Raw genomic sequence first — 18,472 nt, forward strand, 5'->3', positions numbered from 1 at the left:
TGAAGCGAAATTCTCCGCATCATTACTGATTCGTTCAATAATGCTTTCAAGGCGATGCTTCTCTCCACACTTCCTATACTTTGGGACATAGAATGAACAAGTGCCACACATCTTCCATATCCAAAGAGCATAATACGCACTCAGCTTCCACAGGAATTCCTCGTGTTCTAAGTTTCCATCGCGTAGGAACACAGTCTTTTACCAGACGCCAAATGAAGTATCAGACTTTGTAGGGAACTTCCGCTTTCCATATAGATTGCCATAGACCCTCAATATGAAGATTTTGACTATTCGTAATTCCTTCCGTCGTTAGTCTATAGGCACTCTTTACAGTATAATATCCATCCTTTGATTCATGCTAAATAAACTGATCCCTTTTTCCCTCAAGTCGCGGTGTTGACCGAATAATAGCTGTAATGTCCTGTTCAGAGAAGAGTTCTTGCAGCAATTCAACATCCCATTCGATCGAATTGGGAATAAACAAATCAGATACACGCAAGTTCTCCAGGCCCGCCACCATCGGAGTTGTGATCGTCAGTGAAGGCGAGTCCCGTAGCCAGGGATCACTCCACACATTAATATCTTTACCATCTCCAATCTTCCATCTACCTCATTTTTGAAGCAATAATTGAGAACCCCAAATGCTCCTCCAAATATAGCTAGGCGAATAGCCCAATCTTGCATTCAGAAAATCCCCATCTGGATAATATTTGGCTTTGTATAGTTTACTGACAAGAGAATCGAGAGATGACTGTAGCCGCCACCCTTGTTTTCCCAGCATTGCTAAATTAAAGGCAGTGAAATCCCTAAAACCCAACCCACCAGCCTCTTTTGATATGCATAGTTTATCCCAAGAGGTCCAATTGATGCTGCGCGACCCATCCTTTTTATTACCCCACCAGAATGAGTTGAGCATCCTCTGTAGCTCCTCCGCTGTTGATATAGGAAGCATAAAGACGCTCATGAAATAAACCGGGAGAGCCTGACCAGCCGTTCTGATAAGTGTTGCTCTTCCCGCCTTCGACAACACCTTAGCTCTCCAACTTTGAAGCTTCTTCCACAGTCTGTCTTTCAGGTGAGCAAAAATCGCCTTCTTCTTTCGTCCTACAAGTGAGGGTAATCCGAGGTATCTTCCTGTATTGATTGTTTATGGACCCCAAGGATATTTTGTACTCCCTCAGCAAGTAATGGATTAACATTGCTACTACAGAGAATACCAGAATTTATTCCACTTTAATTTTTATTAGGATAATAGATTTCTGTCTTGATTTTTTTCAACGTCACATTTCAAAAAAAAAAAAAAAAAAATGAAACAAAGAAGAATTTACATGTTAATACATCATTTGCTTTGGTGATACAAATTAATCAATATAGTATTTACAGTATTTTTGATGAGAGATATAATATAAACTTATATATTTTCTTTACTCTTAGGTGCCAATTGAATCAAAATATCTATAAAACACTTCTGGTAAATTTTACTTTCACTATTATACATAAATAGTGTATATATATAGATTGTAATTGTTTTTTCTAATGTTGTTGAGGAGTTGTCATTGTATGTAATACAAATGGGACATCGGAACATCGTTCAAACCGTATGGGCCTAAAACTGTCATGTCTGAAAATGGGCTTTGTTTTTTTAACGTAGTTGTAAGGAAGTAGTGGGCTTAAGCGGGCTTCCAAGGGGATAAAAATGTAAATATGGTAAAGTTAGTGGTTTTGTCTATGTAAACTCCAAACAGAAGCCTCGTATTAGAGCATCTTCTTCTTCCTCATTTGCGCGGCTAGGTTTTGTTCTCCTTCTCTCCGTAAATCTTCCATCTGCTATCTTTCTATCATAATGGACTTCAACAAGAAGAGAAAAGCCGAAGAAAATGGCACTCCTATTGCTGTTTCCTTGACTGGCGTTCTCGCTCTATCTCCAGAAGATATCCGCAAGTTAATCGAGCCTTTCACCAAGGAGCAGCTTCTCGAAATCCTCCAAACCGCCGCTACCCGTCATTCCGACGTCCTTGATTCTGTCCGAACTCTAGCCGACGGTGACATCTCCCTTCGGAAGCTGTTCATCCGAGGTCTTTCCTCCGAGACTACGAGCGAGACTCTCCGATCTTTGTTTTCTTCTTACGGTGAGCTTGAAGAAGCTATTGTAATCTTTGACAAGAACACAGGTAAATCTAAGGGATTTGGGTTTATTACGTTTAAACATGTGGATGGTGCTCTGATTGCGTTGAAGGAACCTAGCAAGAAGATTGACGGGAGGATGACTGTCACCCAATTAGCCTCTGCCGGTCAATCTAATGCAGGTAGTAGTGGCACCGATGTTTCTCTGAGGAAGATTTATGTGGGTAATGTGCCGTATGATATACCGTCAGAGAGATTGTTAGGGTTTTTCTTGTCATATGGTGAGGTTGAAGAGGGACCATTAGGGTTTGATAAAGTGACTGGTAAATCAAAGGGCTTTGCTTTTATAATATATAAAACTGAAGAAGGTGCAAAGGCAGCGATTTCTGATCCTGTGAAGATTATTGATGGGCATCAAGTTGTGTGCAAAATGGCTGCTGATAACAAGAAGGTTAAACCTCAAGGTGGGGTGAACAATGATAATGCACCGCCACAACCACAGGCACCTCCACCACCTCAGCCACAATCTTCTATGCCTGGGTCTCAGTACGGTGTTCCTGGCAATATGCCTCCTTATGGGGGGTATTCCAGTATGGGTGGTAATGGATATGGAATGAATTCTTCAATGCCAGGTTCAATGGGTGGTGGAGGTTACAGTGGTCCATATGGTGTTTCACAGTATGGAGCTTCAAATTCTGGTGAATTTGGAGGAATGAACAACCCAGGGAATTCAATGTATAGGATGCCTCCAAGCTCGGGTGGAATGGGTTCTGGGGGATATCCAGATGCTGCACCTTATGGGCTCTCTCAACAGCATCAGCCATCGACAATGCCCCCTAGAGTGCCACCCGGAGGAATGTATCAAGGCATGCCCCCATATTATTGAGGTAATTGTTGTGTACTTCCTTGGTATTTTGATAACGCGAGCATTAGCCAATTTCATAATATTTTTGGTGCTAATTTGCCTGCTTCATTCGGTCTAAGGCTCTTTTTGATGGTTGGATAAGTTGTGTGCTTAGTTACATGTAGGTCAACGTGCATATCTGTAACTGACTTTCTCTTGGTTTGATTATGTTGCTTGTGATAATGTGCATTTTATCAAAGACCTTCGGTAAGTCTTTTTGTCCCTAGAAATTCTGTCTTCCTATGGGCAGAACTCTTGTTCCCAGTATTTGAAGTTTGTGTAGTGAAAGATCTGTTGGGTTTCTCTGCTGCTTATCTGTTAACCTTCTACTTCTTGATCTTTTAGGGGGTATTTTTGTCTAAGCATTCTTCTTCCTGTGCCATATTGGTTTATGTTTTCTACATATTAGCCGGTGGATACTATTCTCATCTTCTTATTTTGATTGCTAATTTTGTATTTCACAGTCAAGTGACATGCTTATGTAATTTTCTTATTAGTTTCGTATGCTTTTGTTATTTAGCTTGTCATATGAAGTGTTAGGCTGCTGTTTCCACTTTTTCAGTTTAAAATATAATAGTGAGATAGTGTTGTCTGAAGTAATTATTAACGTAGTCTGTGTTCCCTTGAACATTGTTATACGTACTATCAACTTGAATGAGGTTGTTATAATATCCTTACAAGTTCATGTCTTGAGTTTTGGATTTATTTGTTCTTTGGGATTTGTCAGTGGAATAGAATTTGGACATACATGTTACCATTTCCTAACTGATTGTAGTTTAGTTGTTAGATCAGGATTATCATTGCATACCAAAAGTTTGTAAATTTTGGTTGTCCAAGATGTTGAAGACTTGTTAGAGTTCTATTTGTGGCTTTTCAGTACTATATTCAGTGCTTTTATGCATTATTTTGCAATGTTCCTGTTTTACATGTTTCAAATTGAATATGTTTTGTGATCTGATGGATGTTTGGTTCAGGTGTAAGAGCTTCTTGGGCCCAAATGCTTTAAATGGTTGTCCTGATTTGGTGAATGCAGAGAGTGAAATCTTTGGTTTAATTGTCTGGACTGCTGTGCTTTAGTTGCTGCTTCTCTTCCTCTGCTTCCATACTATGGATGGGTTATTGCTTTAATTTCTATAAAGATAGTGTTAAACTCTAGGCCATTACTCTTTCGAAGGATTGTAGAACTTTTGTGGTGATCTGGAATATATTTTGTTGTTAGTTTGTAGGAATCCTTGTTTCCTGACTACTATGTCTTTTCTGCTATTCATGCCACCACAGGCTATATTTGAGTCGATATTTGAGATTGTTTCTCTGTCCTTTCCTTTCTGTTATTTGGAAAATCATTGTTTATTTGTTTTTTTATTGGTGCACAAATAGCATATCTGCAAACATCCATGGTTGTGTGGCAGACATTCATTTTTATGAGGTTAGACTGTCTTCAATTTACATTAAGCTATCTTCTCTGCACCTCTTCTCTTAATAAGGAATTTGATTTTCATTGTTTCGCTTCCCAATAGCATCCAATATTTTTTATGTGAACCCACGAGGAATGAAGCATGGAAAATTCACAACTATTGAATCCCCAAGAAAGCTAATGAACCAATGTTGCCTATAATGTTACTGATGCACCAGTAAAATTCCATCTGGGTTCTAATATGCTTGAAAAGCCAATTGCATGGAAAATTTCAGTGTTTGCTGACTACCAATTCTGACTTCATTTTGGTTATTTGAGTTGAGATTCTCTTTTCCAAGTGGTAACTCAAACCAGTGAAACAATATGTAAAAAAAATATGTATTTATTCGAGTCAATGTTACTTGCTCTGTTCTTCCGTAATGTGGAAGCACAAAGATGCTTCAAATTGCTTCCTCTCATTAAATGCTCCTTTTCTCCCGCTTTGATTCAGTTTCAGCTAGAAGTTAGTATCCGGGACCAATATTCTCATTATAATTGAAAGAGCACATGCAGCATTTACATTACATTCTCTTTGTTTTACCTGAAATATGTTTAAAACAAATTTTTAGCAAGATGCATTTGAGTTGTTACAAGTCGAGAATGGTTTTTGGCTTTCATGGTAATATTTTCAACTGAGATATTCCTAGCTTAAAATTGCTGTTTTTGTGAACAAGTCTTACTTTTGTCATGTGTAATGAAAGATGCTCCCGATTCTTTTTACCTGGTGTATGTTTCATAACTAGCTTTTCTCTTGCCAGTATTCTAAGTTATTTAACATGTATCAATCTTTCTCATTCAAAACTTGGCCTGTGGAGTTGAATTTTGTAATTAATCTATTATTGCTCCATGTTGTCAATATGAATGTTCTCTTAGCTTTGGAGTATCGTCATTTCATTTGTATGTGCTTCAGAATTAGCATATTGCTCTAAAAGACATTACAGGTTGAGTAGCACCCATTCTATAATTTGTTGGGGTAGGCCACGTGGTAGGTTCTTGTAGCACTCTATGGACAATTCCTAGGAATTTTTTGATTCTGAAAGCTGTGAAAACAAGGACCTTCAAAGCAAATTGCAGATGTGCTTGCTAATAAGTGGATTATATATTATACTGCCGAGTTTTATGTTTCTCCAGTCTTAGGGAATCAATTTCTGTCTTGTTTATTTCACCACTGAGTGTCCTTCCAATATTTTTGTGTACTACCTGTCATAATTATCATATGGTCATGTTAAACCTTCCATTTGGCCTACTTTAAACTTGAAAAGGAGAAAGATACTTTGATTGCATTTACATAGGGAACAGCTGTTAATCAAATTAAAAAGCTTGCTGCGAAGTAGAAATTGATGATGAAATGCAATCTGGAATTGAAAGATTTATTATTATTATTATTATTTGGTCTTGTAGTATTTTGGCAGCCATTGCTTTAAATGAAAGATTCCTGACAGTATGATTGAGAATTTAGATGATGAGATAGGTATTCTTGGTTATCTGCTTTGAGAATGTCATTTAGGAAGCTTGTCTACATGTATAGAGCGAATCAAATTGGTTGGCCACTTTACTCTCTTTTGAAAGTAGGCACTATTTTAGAATTTTATGAGCCATCTTCTATTGAATCGAATCTTCTTTCTTACGTGTTGGCCGCGATTAGGTGATGCAATTAACTGATGAAATGGTAGTGTTTTTATTATTATTATTATTTTGTTGTTTTTGTTATTGCTTTGGAGATGCGGATGATCCCACTCTATAATATGAGGAATGCAAGGAGCACCATATGATGATGGCCAAGAATGAAAATACTATACATCTGGGGTGAGTGAGTGAGATTGGAGGGATTGAATTAGAGTTAGTTCCTTTTGTTTTTCTGGTCATTATTAGTCGTGTTATAAGTTACGTTAATTTATGATATAAATGCAATAAAAATTCCAAACCGTGTAACATGTGTCTTAAGCAAATGGTGTTGTTTTTGTTAGAAATTCACTCCTAATCGCTTCATTTTATAACACACCGGCCAATTCTGTTACAACTTATGGTGGGTAAGAGCATCTCCAACAGCTTTTTAGTTTCGTTTTTAAGTTAAAATTTGAGGGAGAGAGTTAAAAATCAGTTCCAACTGTCTTTTAGTGGTTTCTCAAATTACTAAGAGCCTCCTCTCTCTATTTTTTAGTGTCTCTTTAATTTATTTTTATTAATAATTTATTATTGACGATTCTTTCTCCTTTCACTATTGGGAAATATAAGAATAATTAATAATTTTAATGATAAAATAATAAATAAGTGAATGTAATGAGTATTTTTAGCGGTAATATATTTTGGATACTTTTTAATAGTTAAAAGTTAATTATTTATATTAATTTTAATTTTGTCAAGTTCATTAAGAGTCTTTTGTAAAAGGCTTTTGAATTTGGTTTCAAACTGAAAATGATGTAATTTCGGGGGGAATAAAAAGCTTGGAAATAATTTGTTGGTTGAGTGAATGACCTCCATTTCCAAGTCCAGGTCAAGATTTTTATTTATTTATTTATTTTTGAATTTGACTATATAGTTTCTACCTTATTTAGATAATATCAAAAAAAAAAAAAAGGAAAAGACGAAATATGAACCATTTGAGAATTAAATTATAGGAGCAAAATTTGAAAAAGATATTTCTATTTCAGTCTGTTTGTTGTAAAAGATTATGCAGGAAAAGTTTCTATGGATTCAAGTTCTAAAGGTAAATATTTCCTAAATTCTGATGTGTTCTTGGCTGGGAAGAAATCTAAGCACGCATCTCATGTCTGGAGGAGCATCACCTCGGTTATATTCGAGTTTAAACATGACCTCCAATGGAGCGTGGGGGATGGGAAGGAAATTAGTTTCTAGAATGACAAGTGGATGAGCGATTTTAGATTATGTGAGAAGGTTTAATTGATCTCGGAAAACCGTATTGATGCCACAGTAGATGATTGTACGAACACTGAAGTAGATTGTAATTGAAATGAAATTGAAAAATGGCTCCAAATAGAATATTGCTTACAAATAGCTGCTATAAAGGTAGACAAGATGGGTCAATGCCAAGATGATGCCAAGATGAATTAATCCGGAAAGAATCGAGCAATGGTAGATTTTGGGCCAAATCGGCTTACCAAATGATTGCTAGGGAACAATGGGATGTCACTAATTGGAGATAGGAGTTTAATTGGGGTATGAATATACCACAGAGAATTAAGTATTTTCTCTAGACTACAATCCACCAGAAGTTGTTGACTTAATTCGAAGGGTGTTGAAGACAGTTGTCTAATAACCCAATATTCTCTCGATGAGAATGGATGCTGGATCTTAGTATTCAAGCATAACATAGGGAAGGGAGATAGCTTTATAGCAGAGCTATGTGAATTGCTATAAGGTTGATGATTGCTATTGAACGTGGTTTTAATTATATCTGGTTAGAATCAGATTGCCTAGAAGTTATTCGCATCGTGAATGGCACAAGGAAAGAAGTCTAACATTAGCCACATAGCATGAACATCATGGAGTGTAAAAGAAGAGCTTCTGAAATTCCAGCATATTTATAGAGAGGCAAATCGATGTGCGGATTGGCTCGTCAAGGCAGATTTGAGTGATACAAAAGGAATTAATTTATTGATGGATGTTCCAACCGGCTTGAGAGGATTAATTCAGGATGACTACCTAGGGGTCTGTGGAAGTCATTTTATCCAGGAAGAACAAAGTTAGGATTTGCTCTGTTTTTTTTTCTGCTCTGTTTTTATGTTTTCTTTTGCTGTTCTGTTTTAACTTTCATCTGAGATTAAAATAAAAAATTTAAGTTTGGCTTTTAAATGAACTATATGAGACATATATTAACTTGCAAAAATAATTGGTCTAGCTAAGGCGATTCTTAAGCTTTGGTTATGCACTTGTTTTCGTAATTCCTAACTTATTTGCTTTACTCTTTCGCATTATGTCCCTTTCTGCTAATCAATCCTTTGAACTATGGTATAGAAGAGTCAAACTTAAGCTCAGAAATTAAGGCTTGTGTGTTCTATGCTTTGTCAATTCTTACTCTTATCGGTGGTTGAATTTCGGTAAGACCACCTTATGAACTTGGATAAAAGTCTTAAGAGTAAAGCAATCGGTCTTTAGAGCATTAATTAAGAAGTGCTTTGCCGATGAAATTTGAGGGATAAAACCTTCGCTTGGTATAGAATAGTTGATGGAAAAAACTTTGATTGATGATGAAGAGTGGAGGAAGTGATTATAAACTTGAGTGTATTGTTAAGAGAAATCAAAATGTAAGTTTTGAATGGTTGGAAATGAAATCTAAGCGAGTTTATATAGCAAATACAAACCATAGTGGTAAAATTGTGAACACGGAATAACCAATGCCAAAAATTGGTGAAAATCGGGTTAGCATATACAGTTGCATTTTGATTGATGGGAAAATAAGGCAAAAAATTGCGTTTGACACGAGTTGTTGATTGGTTGACACATCGGTTGAAGCTTTACCCAAGATGTTAAACCTTCTTCCTCTTGACACGTCGTGTTGAACTTCTTTTTCGGATGACTTTAGTTTCGTTAGAATTGACACAATGTATTGAATGATTAACACACCATAGGGATTTGTTGATTAGGCGATAAATGCTTGATTTGGTCAATCACTTATTTGATTCCTCAATCCCTATCACTAACCCTTTTTAATTGAAAATCAAATCTTAATATCCAATGATAATTTTTAAGGCATAATATTCATGTAGCTCCTTAAATTAAGACTTAAAAGTTAATTAGGTCCTTAAACTATTAAAATCATCAATCATGTTCTTCAACTAAACAAATATCATCAATTGAGTCCTCATTCTAAATAAAAATCATCAATTGAGACCTTATTGAAAATCGTTCTGTTGAACAATTTCAAATCCTCTTCCTCAAACCCATTTTTAATCAACACATAGATTATTACCGCTTATATCAAATAGTCACAGTTTCTGATCTTAGGATTAGATTGAGACTCAATTGAGAATTTTTACTTAGTTAAGAATCAATCACAACATTTTGAGGAGCTATTGGAACAGCTGCGTCAGAATGTGCAAGAAAGAGGGAATACCCTCTTTTATGCTCGGTAGAGTGGCAGATAGAACAATTAAATTTTTACTATTTTAGTCTTATATTAAAAATGCTTTTAGGACATCCTTGCACATTTTTTCCTTTATGCAAACTTCTATTTTAAGTTATTGTTTTTCTCTCTTATTTTCCACCATTTTTTGTGCTTTGAAATATCATATGTTTGCGAGTTTTTCTTAGTGTTTGTTCATGGTTTTCCCCATTAAAATCATGAGTGAGTAATCTTTTAACATAGGTTGAACGGTGGACGTGGGCAGCAGCAGCTATACAACCAGGAATTTCTTTTGTGGTAACCTTTCTTAATGGTTTTTTTCTAGCTTTGATTTATATGGAGGTTTGGTTGAAAACAAATCTCATTCATTATGTTATATGACTTAGAGTAAGGTGACAATTTCGTGTTTCGTGTCAAAATCGTGTTATCTCATATATATGTTCCATATGATTTTATATGTTATAAATGATAGAAAAGTTATTTCCGTGTCAATCGTGGCGTATCAGTCGGATTGTCCCTATAAATTATTAAAATCATGTTTAGACTCTTTAAGTTTGTAACTTGGCGTGTTTGGACCAACATATCCCTTTGGACACGATAACTTGATACTCTTGTCATCCTTATTACTTGTGAGACTAGTGCACTTGCTGCTGTGTTAGATTATACAACGATAAGTTTTTGGTGTCGTTTCTAGGGATATTTGCTTGGGGACTAACTACTTGGTTCTTTATCTTTAAGAGTTTAATCTGTTTGTTAAATTGCATTTTTGTTATTCCTGTTCTTTTCTTTTGTAGGTTATGCGTATAAGTGGCTCACCTCTTTTACCGTACAATCCTGGGATTGGGAGGACTTGCCGGATGAGGAATGGAGCTTCTAGATTAGCTAAATGGAGACATAGATGGCCACAGACAACAGCAGCTCGCGCTAGTGGCGGAACCAGGACTCAGTAAAAAAAATTTCAAAATTAACTGTGCGGTTGATGGTAAATTTTCAAAATCCAGCCCATTAGTGCTGGGCAAAATTTTTTTAAGTCTCAAACGCATTAAAACTGTAAAAATGTTATAATTTTTTTAGAAACTAGCATTGAACTAATAGAAAATTAAACATGTTTACTTTTTTTAATAGTAAAGACATGATAAAAATGAATATTAAATATGTAAAATTAACTTTGTTAGAAAATTAACAACAGTCACCAATACAAAAATGACACATAACACATAAATAAAATTAATTTTCAATTAGAGATTGCAATAGTAACTATTTTACACAGTAAAAAAATCCTAAAAACTTTTCTAGTGTTCCGATAGAGTGAAAATTAATTTTATTTATGTGTCATGTGTCATTTTTGTATTGGTTACTGCCGTTAATTTTCCAACACAGTTAAGTTTTCATTCAATATGGGTTAGATTTTATCTAATTTGATAGGTTAGGGGCCAAATATGACCAAATAATAGGTCAGGGACCAAATGCACAAATTTTGGATAGGTCAGGGGCCAAAAAGTGCTTTAAGCCTTTTTTTAATGGTAAAGACATATTAAAAATGAATTCAAAAGTGTTATCAAAATAAAAATAAAGAGTACATTTAAATTAAGGGTAAATTTCAAAAAAAACCCCTGTGGTTTCACATTTTTGCCGAAAAAGGACTGTGGTTTTTTTCTTTTCAAATACAGGACTGTGGTTTATTCCGTTACACTATTTACGGATTTAGTGAAGATGCCGTTAATTTGCTGACGTGGCTGAAGGGCAATTATGGGTTTTTAAAAAAATTGGGGTATTTTTTTTTAAAAAATCCTGTGGTTTCACTTTTTTTTGCAGAAAAAGGACTGTGGTTTGTTTTTTCTTTTCAAATACAGGACTGTAATTTATTCCTTACACTATTTACGGATTTGGTGAAGATGTCGTTTATTTGCTAACGTGTCTGAAGAGTAAATATGGATTTTAAAAAAAATTGATCAATGAATTTTTTATAACTATTTTGGGTCTACAATATTGACCGATGAATTTCTTATACCTATTTTATGACTACAATATTGACTATAAAATCTCACATTAGCGCAATCTCACATGGTTGTTCAAGGCCTTTTATAGTCAATTTTTTTTAAAACTCATATTTGCCCTTCAGCCACGTCAGCAAATAAACGACATCTTCACCAAATCCGTAAATAGTGTAATGGAATAAATCACAGTCCTGTATTTGAAAAGAAAAAAAACCACACTCCTTTTTCTGCAAAAAAGTGAAACCACAGGATTTTTTTAAAAAATTTACCCCAATTTTTTTAAAAACCCATAATTACCCTTCAGCCACGTCAGCAAATTAACGGCATCTTCATCAAATCCGTAAATAGTGTAACGGAATAAACCACAGTCCTGTATTTGAAACGAAAAAAACCACAGTCCTTTTTTGGCAAAAAAGTGAAACCACAGGGTTTTTTTTTGAAATTTACCCTTAAATTAATTAATAATAGTAACATGTTTTTATAATTATTGAAAAATAAAATTAAGATAAATAATTTTTTTTTAAAAGAAAATGAGGTTGAAGGAAGTTGAACATAGGATCTCTCAAATAGAAATAAACATTTTTAACCTTCTCATCTACCTTTAAACATTGAAATAATACTACAGTCAATATAATTCTCTCCAACATATTACCAGACACATTACTAACAAAAATTCTAAATTCTTCGGGCGCCTGCCCCCTTTGGTTCCGCCCTTGGCTCGCGCACAAGTTAACTCAATTGTGGTAGACCCTAATATTCCTCCTATTGCGGAATTGGTCGAGGAATTGATTGAAAGACCAGTGGATGAGGAAATTGAGGTAGTCCCACCATCAAAATTGGCAACATGGCTAACGGAACCGACATTGGATGGAGGCAGTTGTGTGACCAGACGGTGCTAGGCATTCTTCATGTATTGGTATCTGGGACGAGGGTAGCAATGTTTTTGAGACAAATGCTGCTATAATTAATATGCTACAAGTCAGGGTTCGGTTTGAAGGACCACCATAGATGACCACATTCATGATTTTATGAACATGTGTGATACCTTTCGCACTAATAGGACATTGTCTGATGATGTTATTTGGTTGAAATTGTTTCCCTTTTCACTTATTGGAAGGGCTAAGCAATGGTTCAAGAATATCCAACTCGGATTCATAAGAACTTGGGATGACATGGAGGAAAAGTTTCTTACAAAGTTCTTTCCACCATCTAGGCAAGTTGATACTCTATTTATATGCTAAGATTACAGAATTGAGAATTCTGATTGACCTCTTTACTGTTTGGCCATTGAGATGTGGCCTCTCCTGCTCCTAGTATCCTGAGCTTGTTGGGGAAGATGGGGGTTGGCGTTCTTGCTACCCAACACTTGGATTAACGAAACTTTATTTGTTTGGACTTCCCATTGGACAGGTTCTTACTTAACGGGCATGAATTTAAACTCGGAGTGGATTTTGAACAATTTTTGGAGCCGAACAAACTTTGTTGGACTTGTACAGACATATCTCAAGCTTTCGAATTTGTTGGACTTGAAATTGGAACGGGATAATTCAGTCACTTTAAATATATTTCGGTTACTTGAAAATATTTCCAAATCAAATGTAGGCCATGACCATGCTTTTCGGGAATATAACAACTGCCTTTAGTTTTAAATCGAGAACCTTTGGGTATCTTCAACATTAAATAGAGCGGACCTCTTGGTTCGCTAAATTTTTCTAAAAATACAAATAAAAATAGAAGTAGATAGGAACATTTGTAAAATGTATTATTTATTGATTAATTAATAAAACTTTTCATTCTATTTCAAAAAAAATAAAATAAAACTTTTCATTTTTCATTATTATTCGTATATTCTTGTACTTAATTGATTTATCATGTCATAAATCGTCATTTTTAGAAATACGTTATATTTTTATTATAAATTGCTTAAAAAATATCTTGATTAAAATTAACGTTTTAGTTTTAATATTAAACATTTACAATTTACGAACCAAGCTATAAATAATTCGTAATTTAAAAAGAATAATTACAAGATGAGATTTATTCATTAATCGAAAATAATTCCAAATTAATTAATAAACAATAATTAAATCCACTAATAAACGATAACTCGGATCCGAATGAACTCAATTTTATCTTTTGAAATAAAACATGCTTTTCGAGTAAAATTCTTATTATACCGGCTTTATGCCATTCAATCCTAATTATTTACATTCTGAATATAACTTTGACGTTTCATCAGAATTCGTAAATTAATTTTAAAAAAAGACATGCTTTCACTAAATAAGTCATTTTGAGTTTAAAATGAAATGCTTACGACTCGTTCGGGTACCTAATAAAATGAAAAAGAAAACGTTTAAAACTTCTAGATAAATATGGGTATCTACAGAAGCATGGACCTCACCTTTACCACATGTCACTATGCCATTTTTCCTTTCACATGACACAAGATACATGACAGATATTTGTTTTCGTGTCGTCTGAATATTTTTCATGATAGTATTTTAAATTTCTGTCATCTGAAAGCGTAATTAAAAACGCGCTCGATTCACATGTGGCGTTCCGATGACAGAATCCTGTCATCCAAAGAAAACGCGCGTTTTTGTTAAATTTCACTTACTCATCAGATGACACCTGCAATAAATGACTGTCATTGTATAAGGAAAACAAAAAAAAAGCGGCAAATGAAATTGCACTTACGCGGCCATATACCAAATTTAGGCGCTAGATGGTTTGACTGAAATTTCAGCTCCTATATAAACCCTGTAGCTCACCCAAAACCCCATTTTTTAGGTTACGCAATCTTCATCCCTCTCATCTCTTTCTATCTACATGGTTGATTCCTACATGCAATCAGTGAGCTCGAAACACGGTACTGGTAAGTATCTATTGATTTTCATTGTTCTTTACTCTATCTTTTCCTCATCTGATTTACTTTTGTGTATGTCGATTTCAGCAGCTGGAAGGATCTAGTGATTTTCAGACCTATCGTTGAAAGGGTTAGATCTCACGCTTAGATACACTGATTTTATTATATTCATTGTTAGATTCACAGCTGAAAAGCTTGGATCTTTATCTTTTTTAACCTAGGGCAATACAGTGTCTGATGCTGAAGATGTTCTGATTCCTTTTTATTTGAACATAATATTTGCAGGGATAGTAAGAATGCTACATGGGAAAGTCTAACTGAAGAGATTGTCAATCAGCTCTTGCGTTTAGCATATGAGAAGATTTCTTTAACTTATTGAGTATATATTATTGTTATGTTGGTTTGAACTGATTGGTTGCATGTATGATGTTGTTGTGGGTGGTGCTGCTGAGATAGATTTACAATATATCTTCCACTTGGCTTGTTATCTGGATGAGTATGTGTATGTGTATGAAACATGTTGACTCGTTTATTCTTGATGTTCTGTTTAGGAAGCTGGAACTGATTGAGTATGTGTATGAAGTAGACCTGGGCATGGGCCGGGCCTGTCGGGCTTTTAGTAAAGCCTGATGAGCCCAAGCCCAGCCCAGCCCAGCCCGCATGTAATTTAATCGGGCTCGGGCCTGCGATATAAATGTTGAAACACCTTTCCACATGATTTTGATTTGACAAAATTATTTAAGTTAATCCATGATTAAGAGGCAATTAAATTTAAGTGCTTTGATTTAATTGTACTAATATGTTTGTTCAATGGTGAGTATAAGTATAAATGAAAACAGAATAAAAAAGTAAGACAGGACAAAGTCAGCATGAGAACTCAGCATAAGCTGAGTAGAGTGCAACTCAGTGGAACAGAAGAAAAGCAAGCTTCAAAACAAATATTTAAAGATGAAGCTGACCAAAGAAACTGAGTGAAACACAAGTCCTTCTCTAAACTAAAAGCTTGCAGACGAAGCTGACCACGGAAGCTGAGTAAGAGTAACTCAGAAACAAGGAACAAAAACAACGTCAAGCTGAGTGTTCGTCAGGATAGCATGAATGATCCGTTTGCTAGAAGACAAGATCCGACAACTGTCTGCACCAATAATAGAAACCTTGAAATTACGCACAGAGTCAATTTCGAGATGCATGGGTCAACTGTCCGTTAGCTAAAAGACGAACTGGCACTAGAAGACACACCTGCGGGAAGAAGACAAACCTGACGCCTACGGAATTCAGACAACAGGATTGAACTGCAAATCAGAAGCTGACCAAAACAATGTCGCAAGAAAGAGCCGTTTGAATCCAACGGATAATTCCGGATTCAAATGATTGTGTCTTCAGATTTCAACTATAAAAGGACAAGTTCATGCTTGGATCCTGAGCCGATTTTGCCCAGAAAAATACAAGAGAAAAAGAGAAAAGATACAAAGCACATTCAAACAAGAAAAAGATCTTACACCAAACTTCCATTTCTGTGTAAAAGCTAGATTGATTTTGTAATCATCTAAAGTGTTCTTCATCTAGAAAGAACAAGTTTGTATCAATTGTCAAATTGAGAGGGTGGTGCTGAGTACTCGGTTTTAAGTACTCAGTGGTAGAGAAATCTAGGTGTTCGGTTATAGCACTTAGTAGGAGTTGAGTAGACGAATAGAGGAAGGTACTCTTGCATATTCAACTGCCTTGTAAACGGTTTGTGCTCTACCTTTAAAGAGCTCAGTATTGGATTGAAAAAGCCCGGAGGGACTCTGGGGACTGGACGTAGGCGGAGAGGCCGAACCAGGATCAGTCGTGCTGAGTAATTTCTAACTCTCTCTCAATATATCTATATATGTGTTGTCTGATTAAATTGCTCAGGATATAAATTGTAAAAGTTGACACTAAGTAATCTTGGTGCTGAGTTGGAAGCTGACCTTAAGTGTTAATTCCCAACTCACAAGTAAAACAGTTCTAGTCAGCATTTGACTAAAGCCGTCTTACATTTCTCGGCCGTGCTGACCTAGACTAAGTTAAGTAACTTAAAGAATTAATTAAGTCAGTATTATTTAGCGAAAAAGTTACATTAGTTCCTAACCCCCCCTTGGAACTAATCACACGGGACCAACAAGTGGTATCAGAGCAAGTAGCTCACTACTCAAAGATATAACTATCTTAAGCTGATCCCGATAAATGGCTGAGAACAGTACTCGTTTCCTTCCAGGAAATCAAACAACACAGATACTCCCTGGGGGATTATTAATTAGTCGGCCTCCCTTGTTTTTCGGATCAAATTATACATTTTGGAAAAACAGGATGAAGAACTTTATTCAAGCTATAAACATGAGTGCGTGGCTTGCAATAGTTCAAGGCCCATATGTGCCTTATAAAACTGTTGACAATGAAAAGGTTGTCAATTGTGAAACTGAGTGGTTAGAAGATGACCTTAAAAAATTACAAAACAATGCTTCGGCTATCAATATGCTTCACTGTGCGCTAGATGCTGCAGAATACAATAAGATTTCAGGTTGCGAGTCAGCACAGGAAATATGGAAGAAGCTCGAAGTGACCTGATGCGTAAAGTCTAGCGGTAGAGTTTCTTACGACGATTAAATGTGTATTGCGGTGAATGTGCTATGACTATGGATGTGATCTTTATAAACGCTCTATCTTTACTAGACGCTACGACTACTTAGGGGCAAGTGTACCCCGTCGTATCAAGTAATAATCCGGTTAAGACCGGGTATCGAATCCACAGGATTTATAATTACAAGTATTAGACGACTCGGTTTCGTATGTTATTTAAGCGGTAATTACTTTGGGGTAAAGTAAGACACAACTACAAACTACTCCTAACCTATTGGCGAGATAGATTTATGTAATGGAAAACTCCAAGGAATGATATGGGTGACGATAAGTTATAAACATAATATGCAATAACTCCGAATATATTTTACTCTTGCAAAGACGACTACGTGTAGTTCGACCGACCCGTGAAGTACTTAGACTACGTGATTCCTAGTCAAGGCGTGTCTAATGCTGGGGATCAGAAACTAGGGCCCGTAAGTTCCGTGGTGTGTCAATTCCTACGGTTTTCGGTTTGTCACTTCCGGTAAGGCAACACCTATATGAATCCCTAAAGATAGCCCGAATGGCATCGGAAATCGCGTTCCCCTAGACAATAATCAATTACGAGTATCAAAGCAAGAAATAAACATCAACACGTATATAGAAACGGAAATTGCAAATCATATATTATAAATATGGAAAGCGTGAATAAGGAATACAACCAAGCCTAGTACATAGGAAGAGTGCAAGCTAGTTAGCAAGTGAAGAGGGAAGAATCGGCCCTCGGGACTAGCCAACCGGACTCAAGGCCGTCTCTTAGGACTTGGAGGTGGAACTCTCGAGCTTGGTGACGAATGATGGAGCGGAACGTTGATGGAACGCCGGAATAACCGAATAAGCTCTCGAGGTGGGAGAGTTTTATTACATAAACCGAATCTAAAACCAAAACTATACAACAATTATAAGGTAGAGGTAGAAGATAGAAGGTAGAAGGTAGAAGGTAGAAGGTATCTAAATGAGTGCTAGTCACTCTTATTTATACATCAAGCTAGGGGTAGAGTTGTAACTTCATAAGGTACAAGTATGGAGCAACATCATTGAGTGCAGAAATCCCATAATACGCCCCGCGTATGGTGAGGCACGCCCCGCGTATACGCCCATTCCGTCAGAAATCTCCTGCATGTGGACCAATTCTGTGTCTAATTGTCTCAAATACGCCCTACGTATCTGAAGTACGCCCCACGTAAATGAGTCTCTGATCTTTTTACGTTGAAGAACTACCTTTTACGCCCCGCGTATATGGTGATACGCCCCGCGTATATGGTTTTACGCCCCGCGTATATGGTTTTACGCCCCGCATAGTAGAGTTGACTCCGGGAGACAGTGCAGTCTGACTTTCAGGATTAGGCCAATCATTTCCGACATGTGTCATACGCCCCGCGTAACGTGTCATACGCCCCGC

The 18,472-nt window shown here is 36.1% G+C and overlaps 1 protein-coding gene across 4 annotated transcripts; it reads left to right on the plus strand.

Annotated features, from left to right (window-relative positions):
- Window positions 1–1,738: 1,738 nt before the first annotated feature.
- On the plus strand, window positions 1,739–10,500 carry LOC136233884 (UBP1-associated protein 2C). Of its 4 annotated transcripts, XR_010690976.1 has the most exons (3): window positions 1,739–3,011; window positions 4,406–4,454; window positions 4,546–8,260. XR_010690976.1 is itself a non-coding variant. In XM_066023610.1 (2 exons), exon 1 carries the CDS (start codon window positions 1,844–1,846, stop codon window positions 3,008–3,010), a length of 1,167 nt encoding a protein of 388 aa, XP_065879682.1. In that variant the 5' UTR covers window positions 1,739–1,843; the 3' UTR covers window position 3,011; window positions 10,359–10,500. The 4 variants fall into 4 exon arrangements, 3 of the variants coding, with proteins under 3 accessions (XP_065879682.1, XP_065879680.1, XP_065879679.1); XM_066023610.1 differs by lacking the exons at window positions 4,406–4,454; window positions 4,546–8,260 and adding an exon at window positions 10,359–10,500; XM_066023608.1 differs by lacking the exon at window positions 4,546–8,260 and having other exon boundaries at window positions 4,406–4,529.
- Window positions 10,501–18,472: the final 7,972 nt, after the last annotated feature.

The sequence above is a fragment of the Euphorbia lathyris genome, chromosome 6 (genome assembly GCF_963576675.1).
Source record: "Euphorbia lathyris chromosome 6, ddEupLath1.1, whole genome shotgun sequence".
Taxonomy (NCBI): Eukaryota; Viridiplantae; Streptophyta; class Magnoliopsida; order Malpighiales; family Euphorbiaceae; genus Euphorbia; species Euphorbia lathyris.